At 44.2% G+C, this 23384-nt stretch overlaps 1 protein-coding gene across 1 annotated transcript in view; it reads right to left on the bottom strand.

Moving 5' to 3' along the window:
• The window catches only part of LOC147627625 (uncharacterized), a 122904-nt gene that overhangs the window by 40569 nt on the left and 58951 nt on the right, over positions 1-23384 (bottom strand). Inside the window, exons 18-22 of the mRNA XM_086814536.1 lie at positions 1885-2275; positions 1579-1728; positions 1124-1342; positions 775-996; positions 2-694 (exon numbers count right to left, since the gene is read on the bottom strand). Coding sequence (XP_086670662.1) covers positions 2-694; positions 775-996; positions 1124-1342; positions 1579-1728; positions 1885-2275 — 1675 coding nt within the window. The remainder of the gene's footprint in view (position 1; positions 695-774; positions 997-1123; positions 1343-1578; positions 1729-1884; positions 2276-23384) is intronic.

The raw sequence follows: 23384 nt of genomic DNA, 5'->3' as shown, positions 1-23384 counted from the left end.
CCTTTATGAGAAAGTTAATAATCATTTCTTCCATTGCAGCATTTGGCTTGAACTCCTCATCTGGTTGTCCCACTGATCCAGGGGTACCAATATTTGGTATAGTTCCAGCACTAGCACCAATACCAGGGGACATTGCAGACAAAGATGGCAACCCATTCTCGGTTTTCACTCGCTTACTGATGTCATCCCCAATGCCAAGCAACCCAGCTGTTTCACTACTTCGCTTTGACCCGACAAGTCCAACTGCACTATCGCCCGGATTTGCACTAGGTGCACTTGTATCTCCTATCTGACCATGTCCATCCCCATCAGGTACGGACTTCGCTTCTGCCTGTCTTTTCTTCTCCCAGGCTACAACAAGGCCAGCAAGTTCAATAGCCAGTCGTCTGTTTTCAGGTGGTGTATTTGGTGGTAAACCAAGCCGGCTAAGAGCGTTCACCATTTGTGGAACGAATTGAGCACGGCAGCTGTAAAATAGATCAGAATGCCGGACAAGCAGCTGAAATATGTGTATTGAATTGGGTACAGAATGGCCCTCCTCCACCAAAATTTTCTTTGTATAGCGAATCCAGATGGGTATTTTGAATTCCCCAAGTGGCAGTCTTTTAGGTAGAGCTGGCATAAGGACATCAAGAGCCTGCCTCACGAGTACTCTGTTCTCAGGTTGACAAGTACGTAATAGGGCAACAAACACCTGAAACAGAAAAACTTGTATCAGGCTAGAAAAAGGCGACATCAAATAGGCGGAAAACTTCAGCACATTGACAACCCCACCTGAAGTATAATTTTTTCTGGCGCCTGGTAAGCCTCCAGAAAATGGCAGACATTTACAAAAGCCCATTGCTTACTGGCACTTTCCTCTCGCTTCAGATGATTCCATCCAAACTTGATAAGCTCCTTGCGGTGATGAACCAACTCATTTGACATGTGCTTTAACAAGAGAGTTGCTAGTTGCAAGAGCTCTATTCTCAAAGGCTCATCATAGTCCGCACTCACCTGGTATCATGTGTCAGAGCCTTTAAAGCAAGGAAGAAAGCATATGTCTGTGTGCAAAGTAAAAGAGCTTCCCCACCCCCCCCCTCCCCGGCGGCAGCAAAAAAAAAAAAAAGAATTTAAAAATCACCTCTTCAGGTGGATCAAGCAGCTTCTCCACAATTGTCTTTATGATGCTCTGATCGACTACGTCAAAATTTTGATTTTTAAATGCATGTGTTAACATTGGGAGTATGAGCATCTGCATTGCAACAACCAGATGATCCTGCGATAGTTCCTTATTCTGGAACAACTGCAGGTAATGGACAAGCACTGCTTTCTTTTTCTGAGGGGAATACCCTTCACCAACCTGCACAGAAAAAAAACATGCAATTAAAGTACAGCATTTGGTGACAATTGTCAAACTGCCAAAGAAAAGCATGCGCATAATGTGCAAGATCTTAACTAATTCTATTGACTAATGCCATAACGAAACACTTCACAGTTCACTCATGAGGTAATTGACCAGACACATTCCATGCTTCCAATTTCTGACTTTTATGGTCCCCAAAAAAAAAATTTTTGAGGTGGCATTCAGATGTTTACCTCAATTATATAAAATTCCTTGAGGAAAGTGTAGTCAATGCGAGTACGGACCAGAAAAATAGAAAGTAAATCAAAAAGCACACCAACTTCATCATTATCATGCCTTAGATAATTCAGGAAACACTTGACAAGACGTTTGCTCTCTTTCACCTGTTAAAAACCATAAAACTATTAGGTTGCGCATGTACAAATGTGCACGTGCACATGTTATGAAAGCATCTCTACATCACAACCATGAAACCGCCTCAACAGTTTAGAAGCATCAAAATCTATTACCATGCAAATACTGCAGCTTGTACCAGGTACCTGATTCAACGTCAAACTCTGCTCATTTTGTAGGCGAGCCTGCCGTGCAGGAGAATGCCAAACACGAATCAAAGCATCAAATACAGGTCGGTTATTGAACAACCAATCTGGTAACAGTTTTACCAGAGCTGAAATAAGTGCAACCCCTTGAAACTGCAACTCCGGAGTCTCTGCAGCATTTATCCCATTTGCCTGCATAGAAACAAAGCCTTCAGCTCCAGAAACCAAGCCTCCATTCTCTGAGGGGTTTGGCAAGCCAACGGCATTAGAATCATCCGAGGCAGCTGGCAAAATATTTTGCATGGAAATTGTAGCGATGATTTTATCTGGAGATCTTGCTAGTTCTTCTCGCAGCACTTGACCTGCTTCTGACCTTATTATATCCATAAACCTGCAATTATACCCGACAAAAGCATTCATGAAACAGAATAAACCTTTGAAGTCTTTTTTCTTGAAACTTTTGTCTATTTGTAAAAAGCAAAGCACATCAGACGAAACTAATTATAAACCCTCTACTACAAAAAAGAAGAGAGGGCTGGAGTGCCAGAGTCTATGGAGCCGGACAAGGCCTATTGTAGGACAACACAAGTTCATGCCGAGCCAAAACCTGAATAAGGAACCATTAAAGGAATAACCCAAACACGACCAAAAATTTAACCAACGGCATCCTGTGCTGAGAGGCATGCAGTTGTGGTCAAAGAGATGAGATTTGTCAACTAAGGAGCAGAAAGCAGCTAGCTAAGTCTGAGCAGAGCTGCTGTATCCTCACTTGGATCTTGGTGTAAAGATTCATGGCGGTTCCTTTGTTGTGCTGAGTTTACCTCTAATGTGCAATGGAGCTAGCTGCTAGGGTGCCAAACGACAAGACTTTGGTGGCCCATTCCTTTCCGTGTGCAATCTCACATACCTCCATCGTAGTTGTTTAAGCCATGTATCTCACATCTATCACTTCTCCCATGGCCAAGGATTACGGACAGAGAGGTATGAGATGTCACAAACGGGTGCGTGGCTATACAGAATTTGGCACTGAAATCACAAGATTATCATCATTTGATCACTGCCATATCCCACATACACAAACATAAAAATTGATTATACAATTTGGAAAATACTGAAAAAGAAATGATCCTGCACTAGGGACCAGAAGATGAGCTGGTCCACCCCCCCCCCCCCCCCCCTCCCCCTCCCCCAAGGATTTGTATTGCCATAAGGGAGTAAGAATTTCACAAGTACATTAAACGGGTGGCTTGGCCCAGCCATACTCCACCGTTTCTTCCAAAATAGTTGAACATGAAAACAGTTCACAATAATTATACTTGCCCATAGGTAGCCTAGCACCCTTCACCAAGATTGCCCAGCAATCCTGATTTCTGCAAATGTCGCTTAACTTCAATAAGATCAACCACCTAGTGGCTGAAAATCAGCCTTAGGAGAATGCCCAGCACTTCCCAAGGGTTCTCCCACATAGAAATAGTAGTATCCGGAGCCAAGATGATTCTTCCACAGCTTCAATCTTTGGGAATAATCTTCTTCTTCTTCTTCTTTTAGCTTGAATGGAGACTTTCAATTCTGAAAATAAGAATTCAGCCAGCTTCTTAGTGTTTTGGAGAGAGAAAAACACTATGGTATGACTGGAAAAATACTCTATAATAAGTGCACTAGATAGAGCAATAAACAAAGGCCAAGATGTGTGTTAAAAGGGGGGGCCGAGATTTTGAATTTATAGGGTTGTATTCAACCTTGAAGGAGGCGACTAGATGAAGAGTGGAGGTGATTCCTCATGAAAAGTTGTGGCAGGGAGAGGTTTGTGCATGACTTTTGGATCACAAAGAATGGCTAGTAACAAAAGAGCAACTCGTGTAGTAAAAAGTGAGGAAGAGGCTTACTGACTCTTTTAGAGAAAAGTGAGCTTGCATGATTTAAATTTAAGAAAAGCAAACTTGCATGACACACTTTTAGGTGCACGAGAGGATAAAGCTTTGCATGATGCATGCATGTAGCTAGAAAAGCTTTCATGTCGCATGCATGGGGGTTTTCGGCTATGCATGTCGCATGCATAAGAGTTTCTGGGTGCATGGGGGTTTCTGGCCATGCATGTCGCATGCATGGGGGTTTTTAATCATGGAGAAGAAGATCATCGACCATAATTAACTAAACTGTCATGCATGCATGCATGCATGGAGATAGAAAACTTGCATAAGAGCGGGCTGCCTTCAAAATATTAACTATTCCTATACAAATCTATCAATACAAGTTAAGTAAAGACAGATTATGCAGCATACTAGCCCATGGGTGCAATCCAAGCATCCCCAAATCCATGAACTTCTCATGCAATGAAATCCAAGCATTGTCCAGGCAAACAAAACAATAGATACAAATAAAAATAAGCCATGCATACAAATGTATGCATTTGAACACATATTTTGGAAGAAACCCCATCTATTTACATGTACTTGAAATTTACAAAAGCTATGGCATTTGGCTCTCCAAGATCCATCAAATGTCCATGGCATTTTGCATTTGGTTCTCCAAGATCCATCAAATGCCTAACATGCTTCTTTGCAACCAAGATCTCGTAGATACAGCTAGCATACACATACATAGGAAGCTTAACCATAAACATTCCATGGCTACTTGTAGTGTCCAATACCCATGTCCATGGATAATAGAGAATTTACAATATGAATCCCAAGAAATCAGGGAGTAGTTACATTCCCCCTGGCTTCTAATTAGTTGTCCTCAACTGAAAAGCTTCCAAATACTTATTGAGAAGATCGGGATATTCTTTGAGATCTTGTTCTTGCATCCACCTTGAATCCATAAGTGAATAGTTCTTGAATTTAACCAAATACTTGCGTATGACCTTGCTTCCCTTGAGCTTTCGCTCTTGATGGAAGACAATTTGTTCTTGTTGATGTACCTCCTCTAATTCATCCACTTCTGGTGGATCTTCTGTAACCAGTTGAGGAGGTGGTGTTCCAATATATGGTTTCAACAAGACGATGTGGAAAGCATTATGTATCTTCCAATGATTCAGCAAAGGCAACCTAAAAGCCACATCATTAATCTTTTGAATAACTTGGGATGGACCATAATACCTCTTGGCAAGTTTGAGAGCCTTGCCTTCTTGCCCTGGTCTCTTGCAGAGACGTGCCTTTTCAAACTTGAGAAGAATACAATCCTTCTCTTTGATGTCCATATGACGCTAATGCTGATCGGCAGCCTTCTTGTGCTTTGCTTGAGAGCAATGTATGGCTGCCCGAACTTATACACAGGCGGTATCTAGGTCTCTAACATATTCATCATCAGCAAAAATCTCATCCTTAGTGCGAAGGATGGGTGAAAGTATTACCTTACCATAGATAACCTCAAATGGAGCTTTGCCAGTTGAGGAATGCACTGTGTTGTTGTAAGCAAACTAAACCAAGGGTAAACACTTCTCCTATGCTGCCTTTTAATCAGAAACATAGCACTTGAGTAGATCAAGGACAACTGAATTAGCTATCTCACTTTGCCCATCGGTTTGGGGATGACAAGCAAAAGAGAAATCTACCTTAGTACCCATGTTGTCAAACAGAGCTCTCCAAAGCAAGCTCGTAGTCCTTGGATCTCTGTCTCCCACAATGGATTTAGGCATTCCATGATGTTTGAAAATATGAAAAAGACGAGTCGAGCCATATGATTGGGCTTGATAGTCTTTCTTACGGGAATAAAATGAGCTTGCTTACTAAATCCATCAATAATAGTCCAAATAGCATTATTACCATAAGCAGATCAAGGAAGATCTGTAATAAAATCCATTGCTATGCTATCCCAAGGTGCTTGAGGAATAGGCAAAGGCTGAAGTAAACCAGGTAACTTATGCTTGTCATACTTGACTTTCTAGCATATCACACACTCACGAACATATCTTTCTATATCAGCCCACATAGAAGGCCAATAGAAATAACTTTCCAAAGCTTGAGTAGCGGGCAAAGTACCTCTATAGCTTGCATAGGGAGGTGCGTGCACTTCATCCATAACCTTTTGATGAAGCTGCTTGACTACACAGATAGCTTGATGCCAATACAAGTAACCATCCTTAACAGAGAAATGATGGACTGATTTTGCAACCAGTAAATCAACCCATATCGCTTTGAAATCTTCATCAGAAACATACATATGAGGCATAGATGAAAGGTCCTCATGATAGGCAATGGTAGTAGCATTCACCTTGGGCCTACGAGATAATGCATCAGCTACTGAATTATTCTTTCCAGAAGTGTGTAGAATCTGAAAATGAAACATGGAAAGAAAATTAGCCCACCGCATCTACTTCTCTGAGAGTTTTCTCTGTGTGAGAAAATGCCAGAGACACTGATGATCTATTTTGACCATAAATTCAGCACCTAAAAGATAGTGCTTCCATATGGTTAAAGCATGAATCACAGCCATTACTTCTTTCTCATAGATGGTTCCATGCATCTCGATTCTCTGCATCTTGCAATCTTTGACTTTCAAAAGCCACAGCATGGCCCTCTTGATTTAATACTGCTCCTATGCAATCACCACTTGCATCACATTCCACAACAAAAGGTTTATGCAAATCTGGCACAATAAGAACTAGCCGTTGACTAATGGCATCTTTTAGCTTCTGAAAAGCTATCTTTTGTCTAATACCCCAAACAAAAGCAATCTTTTTCTTAATGATATCATGCAATGGACTAGCCAAAAGAGCAAAATGCTTAATGAATCTGCGATAATATGTGTAAGCCCAACGGAGCGTGCAATGACAGATACAGCCACATGTATGAGAGATAAAGGTAGAGAGAGAGAAGAAGGAGAGAGAGAGAGATGGAAATAGGTGTTTCACACAGTACACCATGCTGAACGGGAAAAAGGCCCCGCCTCCTCTTCAAGAATTTATTTCAGGAACAATCCACGGGCTTTTCCAAGCCACAACCAATACAATAAATGAATACAATATCAAACAAGAGTGCCGATGTCGAGGTCGGGCTGAGTCGATGTCAAGGCACAAGATAACTGATGCCAAGCTCACCATAAGGATGACCCAAAAGAGTCTTACACCGGGCTAGTACAAAAATCCAATGTCTGAATCAAACTGATATTTCCAGATATCCACAAAGCTCTCTATACTCAATCCGGACAAAGATAATCCCAAGAGGCTCACACCAGGGTGCTAAATATATGACTTCACACGGCAACCCCTCCTTCTTAGGCGTTAAGAAACTGGCAGCGTTGACACTTTCAAGAGAGGCGCTGGCGCTGATGGCTGGTGTTGATGGCGTCTGGAGGCAACAATAGCAGAAGCCGCTGCGGGTGGCAGAGTGGCAGCTCACGACAATGGCGCAAGCGCACAGGGAGGTGCAAAGCAAGGCGGCGCACGCGGGTGCTGCAAACAGAGGCGATGCATAGGGTGAGGCAGGCAGGCAGCAGCGCTGGCGTGTGCTGGCTCTGCTGACTGAAGTGGTACACGAGGTTACAAGTGGTGGCTCAGCTAACTGGGCAGGGCAGGGCAGGCGAAGTAGCCGACAAAGGGCAGAGCAGGCGGCGCTTCTTCTCTAGTCGGCGCAAGCGCACAGTGAAAAGCAACACAACAAGACAGGTACAGAGGCGGCTGCGGTGTGTAGAGGGGCGCAGCAGCAGTGGTTGGCACTGCAAGAGAGGCTGTCGCCGACAGAGGTGGAGGTGATGGGTGGTGTGATGAAGTAGAGAGGGAAGATGATGTTGATGCCTCTCAACGAGGTTCTCTTGCTCTCCTCAAGGTTTATTTCCGCCCGGGGATTAGCTCCAAGAATTTCTCTATGCTCTTCCATGGAGGTACAGGCGTCTTATATAGTAGATGGGAGGTCCCTGCTTTTATTTTGCCTTGCTTTTGCTTTACCTCTTGGCTTTTGTTTTATTTTCTTGCTTTTGCTTTGCCTCTTTGCTTTTGTTTTATTAAATATTAATGATAATCAAAGTTCTTGATTTATGCTTTTACAATCTTCATGGCCTTGCTTTTTGGCCTTGGAGCTGCTTTGTGAAAAAGTGGCTTTTAGCTTTTTGATCCAGTTCGATGTCCTCTTTCCAACGGTGCCTTCAGCTTTTTGGTCAAAAAAGTTTGACTTTTGCTTTTTCTTGGTTTTTGACCGAGACTCGTGCTTTTTTCAATTCCAACTTTAGGAACCCTGTTTCCATGATATCTAACCCATGTTACAGGCTATGAAGAACATGTACCATCAAGAACAAGGACACCGATTAAAGAAAGATATAAAGATGTTGCCAAAGAAGCAGCAGAAGACACCACATATATGAGGAAAGACCAGATGCACAAGAACACCAGATGGGGCTAGTATCACAATTATATCCATCCCACAGTTGAGGACAACTGTGATATAAGCGGGAGCGAATGTAACTATTTGGTCCTCCAAGCTCTTTTCACATGATAGAACTCATGCCCGGGCACATGGACAAGATAATGGACAAATAAATGCATACTCACCTTTTGCAAAAACTAGACACAAGCTAGTCAACAAACAAGTATGCATCATTCGCGTCTACTGGGTATTCCAAGTACTGGCCAAGCCCAGTGGACTATCACATGCCATAAATCCAAGCATTGTCAACGCATCAAAAACAGCATACAAAGTCAAAGAAATTCAAACATATATCAGTATGCAATGCACAAGTAATGATCCTCCTGTTCATGGATTGTCTTGTCTAGTTTCATCAAAACCATGCTTAGCCATCTGGTCACTAGGACCGCTTAGACTATCCTCAAGGCCATCTGATCACTAGGACCGCCTGAGAAGTCTTTCATAGTCCTCTGGGCCATCTGGTCACATTGACCGCCCAACTACGAAGTCCAATACAGTCATCTGGGCCATCTGGTCGCAATGACCGCCCGACTGCGAAGTCCAATATATCTAGCATCGTTGCCGTCCAATGGGTCTTCTGGCATCATGATTCATTGCCAAGTAGTTCTTAAACTTCAAGAGGAATTTCCTTGCCACTTTCCTTCCTCTTTTTCTCACGGAATGGAATACAATATGTTCAGGCTGTAAGATTTCTTCTTGTTCTTCCACTTCTGGTGGATCCTCCAATACAGGCTCCTCTGGGGTTAGTCCTGCATATGGCTTCAATAAACTGACATGGAAGACATTATGTATCCTCCAATGATCTGGAAGGTCCAATCGATAACATACATCGTTGATCTTCTTGGTAACCTGAAAAGGTCCATAATATCTGGGGGCGAGCTTGGGTTCCTTGAGCTTCTTAGCTTTTGACTTTCTAAGTCTTGCTTTTTCAAATCGCAATAACACCCAATCCCCTTCTTCAAAAGTGACCTTTCCTTCTGTGCTTATCTGCAGCTTTCTTTTGTTTGGCTTGAGATGTCTCAATAGCCTTCCGAGCCTGTGCCAAGGCTGTATCCAAATCTCGAACAAACTCGTCCGCGTGGAAGATCTCTTCCTTGGTCGTCAAAATAGGCAACAACAATGGCTTGCCATAGATAATCTCAAAAGGAGCTTCGCATGTCGAAGAGTGCACAATGTTGTCAAGATTGTTTCTCATACCAGTACGAACCTATTCGTACCATACGGTTCGTATGGTACGGTACCATACGATATCGTACGGTACGAATTATTCCTCCCCTCACCCCCTCAGAAAAAAATTCCAAATGCTGAAAAAAAAAATAGAAATCTTACTCAACAAAGATTCCAAATGCCCACAATACTTCACAACTTTCGTATCCACTCAGTATTCTATATGGGATTGCTGAGAGACCTAAAAAATCTGGCAAGGTAGACTGGTAGTGTACACTTGATTGGTAGGATGAGAGAATCTTGCTACATCACTTGGAGATCCCTGGTATAGGTAGGCTAGACAAACAGATCCTCAAGTTATGGACGAGGGAGAAGATCTGAACAAGGCCATCTTAATCTACAGAGGAGTCCCTAAACCTATCACCCTAGATGCATTGCCCGTATTTGTGCAAGGACGGTCCCTCAGTCAATAAACGCTACACTGGGAGATCTTTGGTATCGCATTACCTATGCAAGCTCTTTTTTGGAGACAATTGGAAGATCCAACTGGGAGAGACACATCTCCATATTCTGGTTTCTCAAGCACTATAGACTCCTTCTCCCCCAACCTTCCCTCATGTCACGCATGAAGCTCCATAAATTGTAAGTGTTTTTTTTTAAAAAAACGTAACGTATCCCAAAATTTCATATCGTACCAAAAATTCCTGTACGGTATCGTATTTTCGTACCATGACAACTATGAGTGTTGTTATAGGCAAACTCAACCAACAGCAAGTACTTCTCCCATTGATCCTTTGCTTCGAGAGCATAACACTTTGGCATATCCAAAATAGTAAGGTTTGCAATCTCACTTTGCCCATCTGTTTGAGGATGATAAGCCGAAGAAAAACTCAGCTTTGTCTCCATGTTGTCAAAAAGTGCTCTCCAAAAGAAACTAGTAGTCCGAGGATCTCTATCCCCTACAATGGATTTGGGTAATCCATGATGCTTGAAAATCTGCTGAATAACAATCTCGCCATATGATCTACACGGATGGTCTCCTTCACTCGGATAAAGTGGGCTTGTTTACCGAACTTGTCAATAATAGTCCATATTCCATCATTCCCAAATCCTGACTTTGGCAATCCACAGATGAAGTCCATAGCAATACTTTCCCATGGAATACTAGGAATTAGCAAGATTGTAACAATCCTGCGGATTTTTGTCGATCAAACTTGACCTTCTAACAACCCAAACATTCTCGAACATATTGCTCAATATTCCTTCTCATGCTAGGCCAAAAGAAATAACTCTCCAAAACTTGAGTCGTCGTCATGATACCCCTATGTCCCATATAAGGTGGGGCATGGCATTCTTCCATTACCTTTGGTCTCAAATCCTTGGTCACACATAAACGGGTTTGCATCATAAGAAACCCTTCCTTGATGACATAAGAAGTCACCAAGTCTCCATTCTACAACCTGTCCCAAATGTCCTTGAAATCTTCATCTGTAGGATAAAGATCTTTCATTATAGTGAAGTCCAAATGATATCCCACAGAAACTGCATGGGTCATGGGTCTTCGAGATAGAGCATCTGCTACTTTGTTGTCTTTCCCATGGGTATGCATAATCTGAAAATAAAATTGGACCAAATAACTAGCCCATCTTATATGCTTTTCTGATATCTTAGGTTGAGACATAAAATACCTAAGACTTTGATGATCTGTCTTGATAACAAATTTAACACCCATAAGATAGTGCTTCCAAATCTTTAAAGCGTGAATGATACACATCAATTCTTTCTCGTATGTGGGTGCGGTCTTTTCAGCTCCTTGAAGTCTTCGACTCTCATAGGCCACGGCATGGCCGTCTTGGTTCAAGACTGCTCCAATGCAATCTCCTGAAGCATCACACTCTACCATGAATGGTTTTGATAAATCTGGAATAATCAATACCGGTCCTTTGCTAGCATAAAACTTTAGTGCATCGAAGCATTCTTTTTCAACTTTGGCCCACCGAAATCCCACAGCTTTCTTTGCCAAATCATGTAGTGGACTTGCTACCACAGCAAACCACTTGATGAACTCCCTGTAATAAGAGCATAAGCCAAGGAAACTTCGAACTACATGCACACTAGTCACCTCTGGCCATTCCACAATAGCCTTGACCTTATCTAGGTCCATCCTAACCCCTTCCTTGGACACTATATGGCCCTAGTAGTGAATTTCTAACAAAAAGAACTGACTCTTCTTGCCATTCACATACAACTTGTGCTTCCGCAACTCCTGAAATACCATATCCAACTCCTTTCAATGCTCTTCTTTGTTCTTTGAATGCACAATAATGTCATCAAAGAAAGAAGCTTGCAAACTTTTTATGTCTCGAAATATTCTTTCCATCATTCGGTTGAAAGTAGCCGGGGCATTGGTAAGACCAAAAGACATCACCAAATACTCATAGAGTCTAAAAGTAGACCGAAAGGCATCGGTTGAAAGTAGCCAAGGCATTGGTAAGACCAAGAGGCATCACCAAATACTCATAAAGTCTAAAAGTAGTCCTGAATGCGATCTTGTGAATGCCCTCTAGAACAATCATGACTTGATGGTAACCACTCTTCAAGTCGATCCTGCTAAAGATAGTGGCTCCACCCAATCTATCCAGGATATCATCAATCCTAGGAATAGGAAACCTATTCTTTACAGTGATCTTGTTAAGAGCCCTGTAATCAATACACATACGCCAAGAGCCATCCTTTTTCTGAACCAATAAGACTGGGGAGCAAAAAGGTGATGAGCTAGGTCGAATCAAACCCCTTTCCAAAAGCTCGGTCACTTGCTTCTTAATCTCCTTTTGTTGAGCCTGACTCACTCAATAAGGAGGTCTATTAGGAGGTGAGCTTCCTGGGATGATGTCAATCTTATGATCTTAGGAGGTAGCTCTGCTGGAAGAGAGTCTACAAAACAATCTTCATACTTCTTTAGGAAATCCTTCCTTTGATGATCAAGAGTTGAGAGTGACTCATCACCCTCAACTTCCTTAGGATCTTTTACATATATCAAGTACGAGGAAATAGATTGCTTTATTGCTTTAGGAACGGAATTCCACTCAACTCCTACATCAAAAGTTACATTCTTGCCTTTAAAAGGAAACCTGATCTTATTTCCAGCCCAATCAATGGCCGGGTCTATCTTCTTATGCCAAGGCATACCCAAAATTACATCACAATGTCCAACTTTGCCAACAACAAAGTTCTCATGATCCACGTAGTCTCCAATCTGTAAGCGAAGCTTTCCCAAAATAGGAGTCACCTCGGCTGACATTCCTTCAAAAGCGGCACTTGCTGTAATAGGAGTTCCGAACCTATCCGAAGCGAGGTTCATGGCTTCAACCACTCACGGATGGATGTAGTGGTGGGTAGCACCACTATCGAAGTGGATAAGTACTGGTTGGTTTGCCAGTTTGCCCCAAGCTTTGAAAAGTTGCCTCTTCTCTGGTGGTGTGTCATCTTGATGTTTGAGTTCTTTAGGTAATGCATTACCTTGGGGCACTTTGGCTTCTTGATCTGGTCTATTTGGACATTTTGCAGCCATATGTCCTTTCTTTCCACATAGGAAGCATTTACCTTCTTTGAAATACTCCTCGAGTTGCTTGCGGGATAGCTTCTTTTGGTACAATGGAGGTTTATCCTCATTCTTATTCTTCTTTTCTTGAGGCTCGTTCCTTGCTTGAGATCCTCCTTTAATTTCTTCTTTTGGGACGAGTCTCGATTCGCATTCTTTGATTTGCCCCCCATCCAAGGCATATATAGAGCTTCAGCTTCTAAGGCTTTGTCTTGGGCTCCTTCCAAGGTTTTAGGTCCCACCATATAGACTGCTTGCAAAAGCTTTGGTTGCAATCCATTGATGAACCTTCGCATTTCCATCAATGATGGGATGGGAGTATATGAGATAAACTTCGATGAGCACCAATTGCTAGCCGTATCCTATAAATACATACCCACATGACGAAGTTTAGACTTCTCAGTAAAATTGCCATTCACAAATGCAACCTCAAACTGTCTAATAAAAGAAAGAGCTTTAGTAATATCCCGTTTCCCATTATAAGATTCAAGCTTAACATCTTTATCCCCAGCCTTCAAGGTCTTCAATCTCTTTGAGGGCTGTTCAATGGGAGAAGGAGAACAGGCTTTGGTTTAGCATGGCTTTTATGATGGCGAGAATGGTTTTTATGAGGAGAAGAATTGTTGCTAGGTGAAGGACAACAGTTATGGACATGAGAGTGAGAGCGGGTATGGGATCTTGAAGAGGCTTCTTGAGATGCATGAAGTGTTGGTTCTATATGCCTCTTCTTCAGAGACTCAAGAGTATGCTGAATTTCTAGAATGGCCAAAATAGACTTCAATTCAGCCACTTCGGACTGTAATTGCTGCAGCATAAGCTCACTGTGATGTGAAGAATTGCTCATGATGGTTGTTGGAGTTACCCTTCCCTCAGCAGAGCAAGGGAACACAACTCAAGAACACTGTCAAAGCTGTCCAAAACAACGTTTTGGACAACACAATGCTGTATACCCAAGACCAGTCTCTATGCGCGTCTAAATATGATACGGAATAGACCACAAGAGTACAACAGTGCCCCTACACAGGCAGGAGGGCCACAAGGTCTTTCCAACAAGCTCACTGCCACCAAAACCGTTGGTACCTCCTTTCGGAGTGTGACAATAAGACGAGGGCTACCTTAGAATCCCAACCTTCCCTCACGGATAATGACTCCTCCACGGTCTTATCCAGTGCCATAAAAAGATTTATGCAAAGCAAGAGAACCGGAGCTCTGATACCACTGTCACAAACAGGTGCGTGGTTATATAGAATTTAGTACTAGAATCACAAGATTATCATCATTTGATCACTGCCATATCCCACATACACAGCCATAACAATTGATTATACAATTTTGAAAATACTGAAAAAGAAATGATACTGCACTAAGGACCAAAAGATGGGCTGGTCCCTCCCACCCCCCCTCCCCTTGAAGGATTTGTATTGCCTTAAGGGAGTAAGAATTTAACGAGTACATTAAATAGGTGGCTTGGCCCAGCCATACTCCACCGTTTCTTCCAAAATAATTGAACATGAAAACAATTCACAATAACTATACTTGCCCACAAGTAGCCCAACTACAAGCTAGCAACATGGTGCCCAGCACCCTTCACCAAGATTGCCCAGCAATCCCGATTTCTACAAATGTAGCTTAACTTCAATAAGATCAACCACCTAGCGGCTGAAAATCAGCCTTAGGAGAATTGCCCAACACTTCCCAAGGGTTCTCCCGGATAGAAATAGTAGTAACCAGAGCCAAGATGATTCTTCCACAGCTTCAATCTTTGGGAATAATCTTCATCTTCTTCTCCTAGCTTGAATGGAGAATTTCAATTCTGAAAATCAGAATTCAGCCAGCTTCTTAGTGTTTTGGAGAGAGAAAAACCCTATGGTATGGCTAGAAAAATACTATGTAATAAGTGCACTAGATAGGGCAATAAACAAAGGCCAAGAAATGTGTTAAAAAGGGCTGAGATTCTGAATTTATAGAGTTGTATTCAGTCTAGAAGGAGGCGCCTAGATGAAGAGGAGTGGAGGTGATTGCTCATGAAAAATTGTGGTGGGAGAGGTTTGTGCATTACTTTTGGAAACACATTGCCAAGTGAGATGCCTCCCCCACTTCTAGAGGATCACCATACTAATTTGGTGCTACGTAGTTCACTTCCTAATAGGCTGGCTTATGTAGCAAGAGGAGATAATGAAGCAAGTGGGTGAACTATTGGAGAAGGGTTTAGTATCAAACTGAGCTCTTCGCCATTTTACTCACCCATTCTAGAAAGATGGTTCATTCCGCATGTGTGTGGATTACACACCACTTCATAAGATAACCATCAAGAATCTATTCCCCATAGCAAGGATTGATGATATCTTGAATAAATTGGATGGTTCATCATGCTTTAGACACATTGATCTCAAGAGAATCATTAAGTTAGAGTGATGCCTCAAGATGCACACACAACTTTCGCACCACTTTTAGTCTCTATGACGATTCATCGATGCCATTCGGTCTCATGAATGGTCCCGTTACCTTTCACCGAATGATAGACCATATTTTCAGAAATCATAGGACACAAGTGTCTCTTTCAATGCATTTTGGTGTTTTCAAAGAACGAGGAAGAGCACAAGACGCACTTGAAATTGGTCTTCGATGAGCTGAGCAAGCATAAGGTCTTGATTAATGGCGAATACAATGAATTCTTCATCTCGGAGATTCACTATCTTGGACACACTATGTGTCTATAGATGGTGTGCGAATGAGTCCTATGAAGATCCAAGCCATTAAGGATTGGCCGGAACTCAAATCCATACATGAGATTCACAGTTTTCATGGTTAATCTCCATACTAGAGGAGTTTTATTTATCACACTACAATGATTGCCTCGCCATTGTATGAAATGACCAAGAAACGGGCTGTGTTTAGATGCTCAAAATCTAAAATTGATGCTTGCAAAATGTTGGGATTAGGGTTAGGGTTTGCAGCAATGCATAACACACACCCACACACAGTGCAGCAGTCATGCGCAAGGAGGGAGTTGAGTGTACCACAATTCAAATACGAAGGTCACTTCACACACACTCCTAAGAATGAGATAAGAGTGTGTTCTTGTGCACGGGGAAAAAACCTGCCCTAGCCGGTCCTAGAGTATTCACACATCACTACCCATAACATAGATGTCTACAAATCCCTCTAAAGTGATGATGTGAATAGGTACACGGATATGGCAGATCAATCACCGAAAGGCTTCGAACTTTTCACGATGAAGAGCCTTTGTAAACATATTTGCCACAGTATCATGTGTAGAGGTATACACCAAGCCAATCTTTCATGCATGGAGCCTCTCCTTGACACAATGGTAATGCACCTCAATGTACATCATGAGAGCATCAAACACTGAGTTCCTCACAACTGCCAATGCACTCTGAGAGTTGGTGTAGATAGGAATAGAAGATCTGCCAAAAGGCATGTGAGCCATACACCCTCAATGGTAGTTGTAAATGTTGCCTTGTACTCAGCTTTACAGCTAGATGCGGCCACTATCAGCTATTTCTTGCTAAGCCATGATATGCATAAGCCATCAAGAAAGAAAAAAAAAATCACTAGTGAACACGCACCTATCAAAACAACCAGCCCAATCACTATCGCTGATCACCCCCCCTAGCATAGTACAATCCAAGAAATGGAGTGCCTATCAAGTATCTAAAGACTCTCTTCACATGCTGCCAATGTTTTGTACCCGGGCTCTGCATGAATCTGCTCAATAAAGAGACCACAAATTGAATATCTGGCCTGGTGTTGCACGAGAAGATAAGGCATCCAACATCCTGTGCATATAATGTGGCATCACATGGATGATCAAGGGTAAGCTTAGCACCTATCTCAATAGGTGTAGCAACAGGCATAGTTGTTACGAGGCGCGCCTCTAACCATTAGAGGCATTCGAGGCATACGAGTCTTCCGAGGCGTTTGAGTATTCGTTCGTGGCGTCTGGGCATAGTTGAATTTTTTTTTGACCGTTTTTGGATTCTGGCCGTTTCTAGCCGCTTGGGATTTGCCCGTTTTCGTCCGTTTGAGTCTCTAGACGAGGGCTATAAGGGCCCCTCTAAGCTCTTAAGACTCACACACACTCTCTCCCTCTCTCATACACACTCTCTCCCTTCCTTAAGGCTTAAACCTTGCTCAAGGCAGCCCCTCTCACACACACTCTTACTATCTCTCTCACACACTCTCCCTCTCTCATACACACCCAGGTGACACCCTCAAGGCTCACTCTCTCTCTCTAATAATCTATCTCTCTCTATATATATATATATATACATATACATATACATATACATATACATATACATATGTATATACATATACATATACATATACATATACATATGTATATATATATACATATATACATATACATATACATATACATATGTATATATATATACATATGTATATGTATATGTATATGTATGTGTGTATGTGTGTGTATATATATACATATACATATATATATACACACACATACACACATACATATACATATACATATACATATGTATATGTATATGTATATGTATGTGTGTATGTGTGTGTATATATATATGTATATGTATATATATACACACACATACACACATACATATACATATACATATACATATGTATATGTATATGTATATGTATATATATATGTATATGTATAAATAATATAACAGACCCCTCTAATGTCTCTAAAAGATACGAGTCTTTCGAGGCGCGTACCATAAACGCCTCTAACAACCCTAGCAACAGGCTTACAATCCTCCAGACCAAATCTCATAAGCTAAAAGGCTAAGCAAGAAATGATTTTAGTTATCTGACCATAGTCACAAGGGAACGTCGTTCCAAGCTCTTGGAACGGGGGAACGCGTTCCATAGAGATAGCCGTTCCCGTTCCCGTTCCAAAATGGCACCGCAGACCATGTAAGAAATATAAGTGAACTATGTATCATGTAGAACACATCTATGCATTATCATGGCCACTACTGAGATGGTTTGAGGTTCTTTCTTTACTATGCCTCTTTCCAAAGCATTTACAGATATATAAAGTAAATTTATAAACACATTTATGCAATGATGTGGCGTTCCCGATTCCGTTCCCTTTTATTCAAGCTTTTCATACCCGTTCCAAACAGTCATCCGTTCCCCAAAACGTTCCCGTTCCCTTGTGACTATGTATAATCTGACACCCTTTTGGGCAGGTCAAGAGTCAACTCCATTTGGTCATCTTAGTTTACCTTTTGGAAGGAGTCATATTTTAGGGGAATTTTGAAGAAGACACTTACTTGAAGGAATCATGTTCATTTCCCAGCGCAAGGTCTATTCTAGTTCAATTATACGAGAAATTATTGGATGGCCGAACATTAGGTTATTGATACATGGAGACCCCAAGTGGGATGCTCTTCTCTCATAGTAGTCTTCTGTTGTACATTTGTAGAGTTATTGAGGGGTAGGGATCTCACACGACAATACACAAAATAGCATTTTTGATATAACGGGGGAAATGTTTTGCATCGTGTCCAATAGACAATGACTCAACCACATGAAAGAGAACATCTTTAACCACAGACAGTGAAGCAAGAAAAGCCGTAAATGCCGCCATCTCTAGCTCATCCTTGTTCGTCTCGCAACGCCCTCAGGAGGACTCCATGGCAGCCGCTCCGTCTCCCCCGACCGAGGCCGCCGTTACCTGCCTTTCTTTTCCCGAAGCGGACCTGCAGCTTCTCACTACGACTGTCGCATCCCTAGAGGCCTCCACTCTGGTATGCAAGATTGTCGGTAGCAGCCCCGCACCTGGCCAACTCAGAGATCTTCTTCAAACTAGCCTCCTAGGTGCGACAACGAAGATCGCAGATATTCATCCTTTGGGGCGCAGCTACAACCAAGTTGAGTTCGACTCACCAGCGGGGTCTGATCTTGTCATGAAGCTAAGCCCCGTTGCATTGCGTATCGCCCAAGACTTCTTTGCACGGTAGCAGCACAGCTTCGACCCGGCATCCAACCCATCAGCTGGAGTTTCACGCTTTCCCGTGACAGTCTACTTTCTAGGCCTCAGGCAGGAATACCTTCCTCTTCTCTCAGTGATTGGTGGTGCCATCGGGAGAGTGATGGAATCCCCCCCACCACTGCATCGGCCCTCGCACGAGTAGCCGGGATTCCATCTCTCTGCATCTGTGTTGCCTCGCTGGATTCTGTGCCACATGATATCTATTCCCGGTCTTGGGGGGACCCATTATGGGGCAAGTGGAGTATTCAGGCCTTCCAGGCCAATGCTTTATTTACAGACAGATGGGTCATTTGGCCAGAGTTTGCCCTCAGCGTCCAACTAGGCAACCGCCCCCGATGGTTCTCCCTCCTTCCCGCTCAGATCCTCATCAAGGGACCGAGGGAGGAGCAGGTGTAACTTGGTAGAACACAATGCTAATCAATACACTTAAATACACTAAGATTTGGTGGACACTTGCTCAAATACAAGAAGTAATTTGCTGAATTGAGAAGAGACACACAATGAGCCGAAACGGCCGACCCCTCCCTCAAATAAAGTATATTGATCTTGGGAGAATCAAGTACATAGTGTCATGGGCATTTCTGACCAGATTTCCATACCAATGCATATGAATACAGTATTGCAAACAAGTGGTTGTCGATGTAGACTTGCAATCCACACTACCCTCTCAAGTGCCCATGTTCCCTACCATATGCTCTCTCTTGCTTCCATATTTAAGCATTAAAGCTTACCAATTGCAAGTAGAGTCGATGACAACGGAAGTCTTCGCGATGGAAGTCCTTGGAGTGAAGAGATCTTCAATTTGTCGTAATTCTATGCGACAAATGTCTTCAAGAGGATGAAGGGAACCTTGGGAAAGCTTCCCCTATGGTTCAACTTGAGAGAGGAGGACTGAAATTAGGGTTTTCAGCAAAAAGACCAGAAATTACAGCAATAAAAAGAGCTGTTTTGCTGAATTTCAGTCATTGGGAGTGTGTAGGAGAGTGATTAGCATCCGGAAACACTCTTGGAAGCTTGAAAATCACCTTAGCAAGCTTGGAAATGGAGTTGGGAAGGAGAATGTGCAGAAAATGCAGCCCAACAGCCCTCATGAAGGAGGCGCCAATCTCTAGAGAGAGGAGAAGGAGAGAGGTGGTGAGTTGTCCAGTGTAGGTGGCAGGCAGGTGCTTTGTGGAGCAAGCTAGAGTGGACACATGGCTGGTTACTCCCTTTGTACAAAGGGGATAAGGTCTGGGCGGTGGACATTGGGTTATGTCCACCTCGGGACATCGGTGTGTGTGAACACCTGGCTGGTCATAATTTATAAGTAAGTTTTGGTTGCCCAAAACTTAATGAAGTGTGTACACACTCACTTATAAATTAGTGCTAACTCCTAAGGCCAAGTTTATGACCAATGTCACATGCCACATAACCATGTCAGCAGACAGCTTCACACGCACGGTTCGCGGGCAGGCGTCCCCTTACCCAGAACTACAAATTGGTCAAGCACGCATGAAAACAGCATGCAATTTCAATTGCAAGCAAGCACATAAAGATGTTATGCAATGCAGCATTGGTATGGACAATCCCCGTTCATGAGACTATACCAAAATAGACATGCTCCAGGCAAGTACACGAGGTACTAGACCCAATGGAACACCAATCCACCAAGCATTTCCGGGCATGTACACGAAGGCACAAGTCCCAACGGAAAGCCAAGTCCACAGTATCACATGAGTGGCATCAATCCCCGGCATATACAACTGCCATGGACACCAATCCAATGTACATACATGATAAGAAAGCACGGGTGGACAAATTGGGTGGCCAAATGGTGATAGCAGGTTCCCAGGCCGCGGAGCACCAAGTTCCGACCACGGATGACCCATTAGCCGGAGAGTGGCGGACGGTTGGCCCCCGCTCGGTCGTCAGCCAAGCACCAGTACTGAGCATCGTCTCGTCGTGCGCACCAGGCTAGCAGCATGCAGGAGGATTCGGTTCTGTCAGAGAACCGTTTCGAGCACTTATCACAACACCCGCCAGACGGCGGGCCCTCTCCAGTCATGGAGAGGGTCCCCCCCCCCCCCCCCCCCCCCCCCCCCCGATGTGGCTACCGATTCCTCGCCGCAACTTCTCCTCTGGCCCTCAGTGCCAAGTGGGGCAAGTTGACCCCACCCTCGCTTCGTCAAGCCTTCCCCAACAGCCTTCCTCTCCGATGGATACCTCTCAGCAACATCCCTCTCCAGCCTCTCAACCTTCCCACTCCCCCTCGCCTCCTCCCCCACCCTCACCTCCGACTCTACCCGCAGTCGCTCCATTTGCCCCTTCCTCTTTCTCCGTGCCTACCATCCACCCCCCCCCCCCCCCCCCCGGGGCCACTCTAGAGCATTCCCATCAGCCCCCCTGATTCGTAGAGGAGACAGCCGCCGAGTACTGTTCGCCGCCTGATTCATCGCTTCTCTAACCGGTGGAGATGACTATTGCGGCCTCAACAGTGAGGGCTCTCCCACCTGAGTCTCCAAGCGCCCCCCCCCAGGATCTTGGGACAGCCTGCGGATTATTGTTTCTTCTGGTGTCTTCCGACCAAAGGAACAGACAGGTTCGAGGAGACCGAGCCCCTATTTGGGTATGTTTGGTCTTCCACCACTCCAGACCCTCTACGCCAGAGAATGGCACGATGATCTTCTCTTTCCCCTTGAGTGCAACCCCTGAGACAGAGTGGGATCCAGAGTCGGAGGCCGCTACCATTCAGGATCAGGCAATTGCGCTATCGCATCATCTGCAGGATCTCCGAATCACCGACGTTCTTACTCATCTATGGCCTTTGGCCAGGATGGAGCTTGGTGGATCAGCCCACAGAGACCAAGAAGGGGAGATGGTAACCTCCAACCTGGAGATGCTGCTTTTTGTGTTCATGCATACCTCTCTCACAGTACCTCTCCCCCCTTCTTACAGATTCCTCCATTGTGATCGATGAAGCACGGAGTATGCACTCTCTCGCGCTCGGGCAGAGTGGCAGTACATGGAGGGCAGGATCCACGCCCACTTGGCGCAACTCCACACCAGGACAGATTGTGACTATTCTCTGTCTAAGCCCGCATCCAAGACTCTTCAAGTGGAGGGCAGTTCCGGTAGTTCCGCCTCACACAGAGATTGATATGAGGATTGTCTCATGGAACATTTAGGGCTTAGGGGGGCCTCAGTGCTTTCAGCGAGACGAGGCGTCCTTAGAGGAGAGTTGCATCGAGCTATGGTGGGGGGACCTATCGACATTCTTTTCCTCCAGGAGTACCATCTTACCGAGGGGCGTACCCGCCACTGTGGGAAGATTCTTCTAGGCAAGAGTCATACTTTTTGGTCTCCGTCCTTCGGCCCTTCAGGGACGCAGGAGGGAGTGTGTCTCTCTGTCAGTGAGCAGCTTCTACCGTCTATGACAGGATCAGGAGTCATAGTTCTAGGACATGCTCAGTGGGTTACCATTCTCATTGGAGAGGATAGCGTTGGCTTCCTCAACATCTACGCCCCTAATGCGGGTGCAAGTAGAGGTATCTTTTGGAGCACTGTACGACAGGCCCTGCCCCAGGCTGATTTTTGGTGCATGGGCGGTGACTCATGATAGAGGCAGCAGAGGACAGACTTGGAGGTGGCACGGCCACAGTCTCAGGAGTGGAGTACTCTGCATGGGAGGAGATGATACTGATTCTTAGGGGACAGGACCCTTGGCATCTTCCAGAGTTTGGACGTAGCCTTGGGAGTCTTAGCTTCTCTCGATCGGATAGGCAGAGCACTGGCCGCAACCTCTCTCGGCTGGATAGGTTTTATGTTGACGAGTGGGCTTGCAGCCATGGAGGCATGGTTGGTATTCTGGCAGGCACTACATTTTCAGATCATGCCCCAGTTGTTCTGTCCCTAGAGGACCCATGGAGGCATGACAAACATGCGACTCCAAGATTCCAGACAGCCTCATTTAGGACCCCGAGATTTGTAGATATGGGCAGGACTGGACTTTTCCTAAGGATATGCAGCGTGCACTTTGGATGATGGCCTTGCGGAGCTTAGTACTTTCTTACAAGAGGCATCCCAGAGTAGATTGGAGGGATTTCGGGAGCAGGAGAGGAGTGGCTTTGGGACAGCTTTCGGACGAGGAAGATCACCCTCTTGGCTGACGGCACACGGGAGTCTGGCGGTGGGTACTTGGCTGGCAGTCGGAGGTCGGTCAGCAACTTGCCCAAGGTGTGGCCACCCTCAGGAGTCTCAGCGACATTGCCTTTGGGATTGCCTGAAGGCTCAGCAGGTTTGGCAGTGGATTCTTCGCATCTTCGCTATGGACAAGGCATCGACCCGGATCATCACTTGGGGAACTGTCGCTTGG

Source organism: Cibotium barometz, chromosome 20 (assembly GCF_041138505.1).
Source record: "Cibotium barometz isolate CiBa-2024 chromosome 20, ASM4113850v1, whole genome shotgun sequence".
Lineage (NCBI taxonomy): Eukaryota > Viridiplantae > Streptophyta > Polypodiopsida > Cyatheales > Cibotiaceae > Cibotium > Cibotium barometz.
This window is presented reverse-complemented; position numbering and strand designations above follow the sequence as displayed.